Source organism: Eleginops maclovinus, chromosome 7, assembly GCF_036324505.1.
Source record: "Eleginops maclovinus isolate JMC-PN-2008 ecotype Puerto Natales chromosome 7, JC_Emac_rtc_rv5, whole genome shotgun sequence".
Lineage (NCBI taxonomy): Eukaryota > Metazoa > Chordata > Actinopteri > Perciformes > Eleginopidae > Eleginops > Eleginops maclovinus.
The window spans coordinates 2,496,784-2,506,513 of record NC_086355.1 but is presented as its reverse complement, the minus strand read 5'-3'; the positions used below and the strand labels follow the sequence as shown (position 1 = coordinate 2,506,513).

The 9,730-nt window shown below is 42.9% G+C and overlaps 1 protein-coding gene across 6 annotated transcripts in view; it reads right to left on the bottom strand.

The window, feature by feature from the left end:
* Positions 1 to 4,718: 4,718 nt before the first annotated feature.
* satb2 (SATB homeobox 2) overlaps positions 4,719 to 9,730 on the bottom strand; it is a 55,407-nt gene continuing 50,395 nt past the window's right edge. For 4 of the 6 annotated variants that reach the window (XM_063888212.1, XM_063888213.1, XM_063888216.1 and 1 more), the window contains 2 exons: positions 8,127 to 8,324; positions 4,719 to 7,453 (listed from right to left, as the gene is read on the bottom strand). In XM_063888212.1, the coding sequence (XP_063744282.1) occupies positions 6,971 to 7,453; positions 8,127 to 8,324 (681 nt within the window). In that variant the 3' untranslated portion in view covers positions 4,719 to 6,970. The remainder of the gene's footprint in view (positions 7,454 to 8,126; positions 8,325 to 9,730) is intronic. The other 2 variants (XM_063888215.1, XM_063888217.1) reach the window with 2 other exon arrangements.

Genomic DNA, 9,730 nt, shown 5'->3' with positions numbered 1-9,730 from the left:
GCAGGCTCATAGCGCTTTACGACACTGTGTGTGTGTGTGTGTGTGTGTGTGTGTGTGTGTGTGTGTGTGTGTGTGTGAGGGCCTGCTTGCTCCGCTCCGTCACAAACGCTGTCTGCTAATGACTACCAGCTCTATAGGACCCGGGGCAGGAGGGGTTAGAGCCCACCAATTGAGCGAATAATGAGTTAATTAGGAGATTTAGGGATGAGGTGGAAGGAGCAGGGGACGGGTGGTGCTGAATGAAAACCAGAGGTGCTTACCACAAAGCTGCACGGAGGAGGGGGGGGTACAGTAGGGTGGTGTTGAGAAAAGGAGGAGGAGAAAACACTCTGATATTGAGGTGGAAATCACTTTGCTTGTATGAAAAATGATAAACATTTGCTGATTCGATTTTTATGGCCGATAATGAAGGTTTCTGTGGCAATAAAGGTCTGTTCAAATGCTCTAACGAGGACATGACCCACTCTGACATGTATCTTACATTTCACTACAGAACTTAAGCCCTCTGCTTGAGTAATTCCACTTCCCGCTCCTTTATCCTTTATGCTTGGCTCTTTATTTGTTGTTATATCGGCAACAATTGTGTCCGTATCTGAGCTGTAGCAATAAAACATCCATGACAAGTGAACGCATCACCGCTCAGAGTTAGTACAGCAGCAAGTGAACGCACCACCGCTCAGAGTTAGTACAGCAGCAAGTGAACGCATCACCGCTCAGAGTTAGTACAGCAGCAAGTGAACGCATCACCGCTCAGAGTTAGTACACCGTGAACGCATCACCGCTCAGAGTTAGTACAGCAGCAAGTGAACGCACCACACACTGTCTATTTGACACAATCTTCATATTCTTGGAGTAATTATACAGTTTTTGACTGACAGAAATATAGTTTTCTGGCATCACTTTGGTATGAGTCTGTTCCCCTGTTACCCCGTTTAGACAAAACCCTGATTAATAATTATACTTCATGAAATTCTAACTCATTCTGAATAGCATTATTCTGCAAAGAGAGTACTGTTGTAATTGAAAGTGTTAAATGAATGCATGACCTTCACCTGCATCACAGTATATATATACACGTAGTAAGACTACTTTTACTAAGTGGAGCTACTATAAAAGTTACTGAAAGTGCTCTTTCAGTCTTGCCAGTTTGCTTGCATGCATAAACACCTCTCTCCTGATTTTCTCACAGACACATTAATACATGTTTTATGCATGTTGGTAGCTGCCATGAGAAGGAATCCAGGAAACAATAAGCAGCGTTAAAGCCACAAATATTATAACTGGAACAAATGTCATCACCGTGAGGGACTAACGTCTTCATCAGGACGTTCATTTCTGTCTGCCGGCCGAAGACTATCCTGAGAGAAGAGCATTTCCATCCAGATGAAGTCCTTTTGTTGGTGGGTTTTTAAACTGATGAGTTTGGACTATTAAGAGGGACGTCTCGGTGTTTATCAGTTTTATAGTTTCCTGGAGCATCCACAGAGGCCTCCTCCTAGAAACAGGATTTCCAGTCCAGTTTGCTCGCAGAGGAATTGGCAGGTTGGAATAAAATTACCATTCAGAGCGAGTTGTTGGCCACTTATTAGCTTTATCTTGCATAATATTCCCCCAGTTTGAGGCGGATTTGATTAAATGAGAAGTCAGCAGATTGACATAAGCCCCGTCTGAGTTTACTTTTTAATTCCTTGGAACAAAACACAGCGCCCGTCATAATGGTAATAATGCCTTTTAAAATTCTATTCTTCCACTGTATAAACACAGGAAGCTGCATTGTCATCCACAATTTCCAGTAAATTCCACCAAAGACAGCCTCCTGGGCAGGATTTTTTTTCCACTGTCTGGCTTTTTTTCCTTTGATTGCCTTCATGTACAAATGAAGCAATATTTGGTTCCTGTGGCGGCGCAGTCGACTCGGCCCAGCCTCGAGCCGAGCCCTGTTCGAGTTTACACACAAAGCACAACATTGTTCGGAAGACAAGGCGCTCTGAGAGACTCTGCGAGCCTTTGAACATCAAGTCACTCCAAGGTCGCGTAAACACACACACTCGGGGAGGAGTGATTCACGCCGAACGGGAGAAATAAATTACAGGTTTCTATTTGCTGGATCATGAAAATATCAAGTAAACAGTGAATGCTTTTTATTTCTATTTAAAGAGCTGTGTTTGAAGTACTGAGCGCCAACGACTTTTTGCAATTGTTTGCGAGGAGAAAGTTCATTAAGCACCTCGAGAAAAAGTGACGTCTTCTTACTTGTGCTATCTCTTTTTTGTGTGCACTTTAAAAAAAAACGTAGAGATTGGAGGAAAAGCTTGTTTTTGACCTTGTCTTTCAGATGGCAATGATCACAAAGACTGAAAAGCTTTGTTTGTTTTGATTATTCCATTTTGTGAATCGTCCTCCTTAAGCTGCCTTAAAATGATTAGCAATTGGCTCTCTGAAGACAGGGTGAAAAAAGAGCTGGTTTTAATGGTTAATTACTCCCCTAGCCTGTGGTGCTACTCTCCGATATCATCTGATTGGTTGCATGTCAAAAGGTCAGCTGCAAATGAGGTCATAGTTGAAGGAGTCAGAACTTTGGGCTCAGGACTCTGCGAAAAATTTCAAGTGCTAAAGGGAAGCACTAGTCGGGTGTCAACGCTCGTTTCACCGTGTTTCATGTGAATGCAGCTTCACTCTACGGCTGTCAGGTTGATCGGTGAAGCTCTTTCATATTGTGAGAGGTGAGCATCTTCTGGTGGGTGATTATGGTGGAAACACAGTGATAAACAAGTATAAAGTAGACTGATGGATCAGAAGGCAGAATTGGTGAAGCGTGTCCGTCTTATAAAAGCAGTGATACATTTTGAACATATCGGTGTCTTAGAAACATTCTAAAGGAGCTAGGAATATTTACTGGATGAAACGCTTGGAGGATGCTCTGCTCAGTGCCCCAGGGACTAACTCTTCCTGTAGCTTCAGCTCAGTTATCCTGCAGCAGGGAGACAGGTAGGCGGGATATTTCAGGGGAAAGTATGGACAGACCTCTGTGTGTCTCAGCCGGTGTGATTGTCCCGCTGTGAGCTGATTGTCTGCCGCCAGAGGAGACACGCTGAGAGGAAAACGCTTCACCTCCACCCTCCTGCTCATCACCAACACTTAGACTCTATTGTTTACTGAGACACACACACACACACACACACACACACACACACACACACACACACACACACACACACACACACACACACACACACACACACACACACACACACTCACTCAATTACATCTCTAAATAGTTTCAACTGTGATGAGGTGTGGCAGGGTGGAACAATCTCTGTGTTTAACCTGCCACTAGGGGTTGGGTCAAGCATTTTGTGTGTGTGTGTGTGTGTGTGTGTGTGTGTGTGTGTGTGTGTGTTTGTGTTTGTGTGTGTGTGAGATTCATGAGTAGCTGACTATCTTAAGGTAGCTTTTCGTACGAGGCATTTTATTTAACTAAAGTTGATTTTAAGGTGGTTCTAGATTCGACGGGCCATGTGTGTGTGTGTTATTTTTAAAAGTTGTAAATTATTATCAACAGACTCCTCTGGAAACACAGATACTTCATGTTGAGTGGTCCTCAGAGTTAGCTGTGTTTATAATACTCACAAACAGGAAATCTGCAGCTGAAAATAGTCCCCAATGAATCACTACGTTAGACTTTGTTGTGCAACTAATTCAGTTCAATATATATCTTTATAGCTTTAATACAAAACTCTAGTGCTCCTGCAGGAAAGACTCCTAAAACCAGCCCCCTCCTCTCGGGTCAAAGGGTTTGTCTTATGTTTTTATGCTGAGATGCCTGAAATACAGTGTGGTTAACACAAGCTTAAGAGATTCCACACTGGCCGTTGCATTTCCACTTCTAAATTAATTACTTCTAAACTTCTAAAAATGGGGAGTTGTGAAGAATATCTAGCTGGACAAAACACTTTTAGATGTTTGCCAGAGAGCTTTCTCATGCAAATGTCCAAAATGCAATGGAAAATGATATTATTTTTTGTTAAATCGATGAAAGAAAGTGAACTTTAGTGACTTATTCTCAGGAGAAGGATGTTGTTTTGGACATCTGCAGGGTAACTTTGGACTTGTGCAATGATAATATGTAATATTAGGAAAGGAATATAAATCAGGCAGTAATTGCATATTAATTAACTGAATGTCAACAGCGATGTAGTTGCAGAAGTGAAAATATTATATGTGTAAAAATAATGAAAAGGTAGAATTTGAATGGCTTATTTTCAGGTTCATATCAGTATTTAGATCCTCCTACTGTCTCCATGCTTTAATGTTCAGAAAGCTCTTTATGTTTCTCATACTGCCTGTGCTGCAGCACCTCTTTTCACCCTCTGTCTGAAACCAGAGCCCAGTCTGCTCTGATTGGTTAGCTGGCCGGCTCTGATGTGATTGGTCAACCTGCATTGAGATGTCCCGCCCCTTAGCCTATCACGGACAATGTGTTGGGATATGTTCTGGAGGTCAACAAAGGAGTCGAGAGGAGAAACTCCCATGGGAGCACAGGGATTTTAGCCTCTGCAGACCATTTACATGCACTAAAACCTATAGAACACACTACAGGAAAGGGAAAGCATAATAGGACCCCTTTAATACTCTACTCAAGGCTCGGCACAGCTACCATAAGAGTCTTCTTTGTGATGCATTCATAAAAAACCTGATGAATAAAGACAAGACGATAATTGAATTCACAAATTTTAATTCACTTCAACGCTGGATGAACTCAGATTTCATTGGAACTGCATTAGAGTCTAACCCTGATTCCTGTCATACAGAAAAGCACATCATCATCATCATCTTCATCATCGCAGTGATTAAAGTCGACATAATCATTAAAAGGCAGGTCATCTGTTGGAGTGTAGCAGCCAAACAACATGGACACTATCCGTCCTCAGGGATTTTTTTTGAACATACTGTATACTTGTACACAACAGACACCGAGCAAAGGGAAAACAAATCATCTTAAATACTCTTGTGATTGACTTCACCTGGTTCCACTGAGTCGTCCAAAGGAAACAGAACAGAACAGCACTCTTCTGACACTCCAAACTGGCTCAAACACAAATAAAAAGTATACCAATAACAATTTATCCCGTGTCGGGTATTTACAGACATCAAAAGTGAGTCAAACCTTTTTTAAATGGCTCAAAAAAGTAGATTGTCATCGACAGTTTTTTCGCTTCCTTATTTACCTATTTCTCTCATTTGTTATTTTTGGGAAACACAACTTTAAAAAAGGCGTAATACAACATGACAGGACCCACTAATACTCAGTAACTGCTTCTTCCTCTCCTCCTTCTTCTTCCAGAGCGCTCTTAATGTCTCTTGTGTCCCAAAAACCGCCCAGTTCTTAAAAACCGATATTTAAAAACCATGGAAATAAAAAAGAAACTTAAAAATAGCACGCAATGACAGCAATCCTAACCATAATAACAACAATAATAACAATAATGATAATAATAATCATGGATAAAGATAGCAATAAATAGGGTTGGTGAAGTTTAAGTGCGGGGAGGTGTGGTGAAACACGAGACTGTGGGCACCAATTAGAGGGAGGGAAACGGGGGAGAGAGAGGGTGAGATGGAGAGAGAGGAGAGGACTACCGCACATAAAGTGACTGATTGTTTGGTTTGCTGAATCCTCCGCGCTGCCCTTGGCATTTTTTCTTGCCGAACATTTGCAGGGCGTGGATTTGCACACGGGCTTTCCAGTGTCCCTGAACGCCACATCCTCTGTCCACTGTCATTTTTAAAAACCTCTCACTGCTTTCAGTCTGTGTGCCAGCTCATAGAGACCAGGAGACGCTGAGTACCCCAAAGTTTTAAGATAGAAATGTACAGTACGGGTCCCCAGCGTGAAGGAAAAGCCGGATGCTAACTTGCACACGTTGGGCAATTAATGCAATTAGCACAAGCTGCGTCAATAGTGGCTGATTTGGACAATTTCTGAGTGGTTTGGGGGATTATTGAGTCAATTTATGAGTCATTTTGTTCATATTTTTACTCTGTGGGCTTATTTTTGATTCATTTTGGATCCATTTCAAAGTTTTAGAGGACTGTGGATCGTTTGGATTGGACTGATTGCTTAGTAGAGATAATGATGTCCATTATATGCTCTCTATATCGAAGGGTCGCAAAACACCACTCATGGTAGTCCAAATCACACAACAGGAGTACAAATATGGCCACTATCTGGTTAAAGCTGCCATTTTTGATCCTGAAAACGTCAGAAATGGACAGGCTGTTTTTTAAACTATTGTCCACATCGGCTATAATGCTGATTGTGTAAATTGCCCAACATATGCAGGTTAGCATCCAGCAGTGCTGGCAACTAGACTGCTTTGTTAGCGTTAAGAGGAGGAGGAGGAGGAGGTCCATCATCCAGCAAAGGTGTCTTCTTGAACAGTAAGTGCTTGTTGGTGATTCTGGAGGGTGAAGGGATTTTCGTGGTGGTCATCTCCTTTATTTTTTTTACGATGAAATGAAGCCTTCTGTCCACAGTCTCAGGCAGGCGACAGCGTTAGCAACATCAGTGTGTGTCCTGAGGATTTGTAGGATTGTACGGGCCCCCGGGATCCAGTCTATAAATGTCTCTCAGAGGGGCGAATTCAACCCGGCATGTTAGGAAATATGTGACTGTGCTCAGATTCCAGAGGAACAGGAAACTCTCTGGCAGATAGGATGAAGTCCCGCCTCCTTGGAGTGTTTTTCTTCTAGGGAGTTTGGAGATGCTGTCTTGTGTTTGTAGGTATGAGCAGCAATGGATCACCTGTTAATAAGTGAGTGGATTAATAGTTTGTTTGGAGTCAGAAATTCTTTCCACAGTTTCACAACCTGCTGTCTTTTTTGCTGAGGTAATTTCACACATCAGGTGATCACAAGAGCCATCTTCCTCCCCCCCTCTCCCGGTCCTCTCCTCTCCGTGAGTCGGTCTTTACCTCTGATAGTCCATCTGCTCTCTGGGACTGGACGAGGAGCTTCCAGGTCCTAAAGGTCCACCGGGTCGACCGTGACTCTTGTCCTTTCCCTCCTCCTGAGCCATGCTCGTTGACTGGCTGCAGTTGGAGGAGTTTTGTGGCTGGTTCTGCCCCCCTGCGTTCCCACTGCTCCCCTCTGTGGACTGCTGGTAGATCTCCTCGGCTCCGTCTTCGCTGGACTCTGGGTCCTCGGAGCCCGACAGCAGCTCCTCCTCTCTGTACTCGCTGACGTCCACCCCCCCGCTGGCTGCCGCCCCCTCGCTCAGCTCCTTCAGGCGGCCGTGGTGCTTGACGTGGTAGCGCTGGTTCTGGAAAAACTTGATGATGGTGTGTTTGGGCAGGTCCAGCTGAGCGGACAGGGTGTGGATGGCCTCCTGGTCGGGGTACAGGCCCACGTCCTGGATGAAGCTCTGCAGGATGCCCAAAGCCTCCAGGGAAATCTGGAGTAACAGATAGAGAATGGGAATTAAAACCAGGTGCCCAGAGTTAGACATCGGCCGATATTCATTCAAAAATAAGTGATCAGCAGTAACGCTTTTTCATGGCTAATGGCTAACAAGATTTGTGTTGAAATCGTGAGGAGGAGGAGGAAGAGGAGGAGGAAGAGGAGCTGAAAGGACGCGATTCGCAGCGCTTTCCTGCTTGGCTAAATAATGAAGCTAACAGCTAACCATAGCAGCGACTTGTGGAGTCACATTATGATACTTTTAAGCTTCATTCAGTCAACAGTAATATTGGGAAAAGGTCAACTGTGTAGTTTTTTACAGGAAACTTGAATCTTTGCAGCTGTTTGAAGGAGATGTTTTGTTACGCAATATTAAATAGATATTAGTAAGTGAATATTAACCCGTTTGAATCCCAAACATTAGCTCAAAGCATTTTTATAACACATCAATAGAACTGATAACGTAAATATCTGATGCTTAGATAAAAATCATTGATTTCTTAACGGTAACATTTTTAATTCTTGCTTTTTTTTTTGCCTGGATGTGTTGTATACCAGCTGCTCAGCCATTTATCAATTAGTATTGGCAATTGGGGAATATTTGGTCAGGGGATATTCAGCCAAAGTGCATACTCATGACTTTATGGTCCTGAGACTTCCTTCTGTACCTTAGTGCGTGACCTCGGCTTCTTGTTGCTCCCTGCGCTGCCCCCAGAGTTGGCTTGCCCCCCTGCGGCTCCGGCTATCTGCGCCCCGTCCTCGCTCTGCGGGACGGATAACTGCTCCTCGCGCATCGGAGACAGCCGGTGCTCCTTCATCTGGGTCGGGGGCGGCCTGTGAAGAGCCTGACGGGAAAAACAGAACAGCTGATTGATTAACGGGGCACAGTGACCCCTGATCAAGACTGCGGCAGGAGGTCCTATCATGCATACCATCACATATTATTCCCTGAGTGGCTGATCGTGACCCTGTGTGATGCAACACCTCTTATAAAACAGCCCCCCCCACTGCAGCACACAGTAGCCTGAGAAGTGTCTATTAACCCGCTCCAAACTGCCCTCTGTCCAATATACCTTTGACCTAATGGTGCAAGATTAGCTCCAGTAAAACGCCAACCAGCTGCCAGCCGGGAAGTGTCTTATTTACAAACTTATGACACCCCATCACTATTTAACCAGGACACTGAACACCTCGGAGGGAGGGGGGTGTGGACGGGAAGAGGGAGGGGAGGACACACAGTTCTTGGAAAGTCATACAACGATTGCTCTGGATCTAATTTGATTTAAAAAAGTGTTTTATATAAAGCACTTCTAATTGCCTTGTTGCTGAAATACGCTTTAGGAATAATCATGCATTAATTAAATGATGAATTACACTATTTATAAAGTAAGCTGATGCAGAAAAAGGTCATTCATAGTGTGCTTCATGGATGTATTCTTAGAGAAAAACATTGCAAAAGTACTGGTGCTTTAAAGATTATAGGATCTATTATTATTTGATCATCATTATATTGTGTTTAGGTTTTATTTTTACTGCAACGAAACCTAGCTTCCAGTTAAAGACACTTTTATTTTTTACTACTGTTGGTCAAGTTATATCTGGAAGAGGATGAACTTCAGATGACATTGTTTTGCCTCTGCTGTAAAGCTATGGATTTACTCGAACATCAGCATGGACAAAGCTTGACTTTATTGACTCATCGTCTCAGATTTTGAAGGAATCCAGGTTATATATATCTTTAAAGCACAGGGCTAGGACGATGTAAAGAGGGACTATAAAAGGAGAGGTGTAAAGAAGTTGATATAATTACAAAGTAAGTGATTAACTTTATATGATAGCAACTGGATTTTTATTGTCTTAACATTTGTGTAATCCAGGTTTTGACCTTGTTGCAGAATCAGGCCTTCATCAAGATTCATCAACAGGAGAGAAAGGCTAGTAAAATCCAAAGAGAGATAATAGATGCAACCAAACAATGACACTAGAAGAGGAGGATTTGTATCTTCTCAAATCCTATGTAGTTTATGTTTTGAACGTGTTGCAGTAGTAGCTCAATGTTAAGCAGTTTTAAGCAAGATTTATCAACAGTTTCTCTTGAGAAAGGACACGTGGAAAGGGCCAGGAAGATGTAAATAGAGACAATGAGGGCAGGCGTAGTGGAGGTAAGGACTAAGAAAACTAACTTGTGGTGAAAATAACTGTGTTTTCTACATTTGACAGGAAATAACTAATATATAAAGCAAAAGGAGGAACTTTAAATGATTGTAACTTG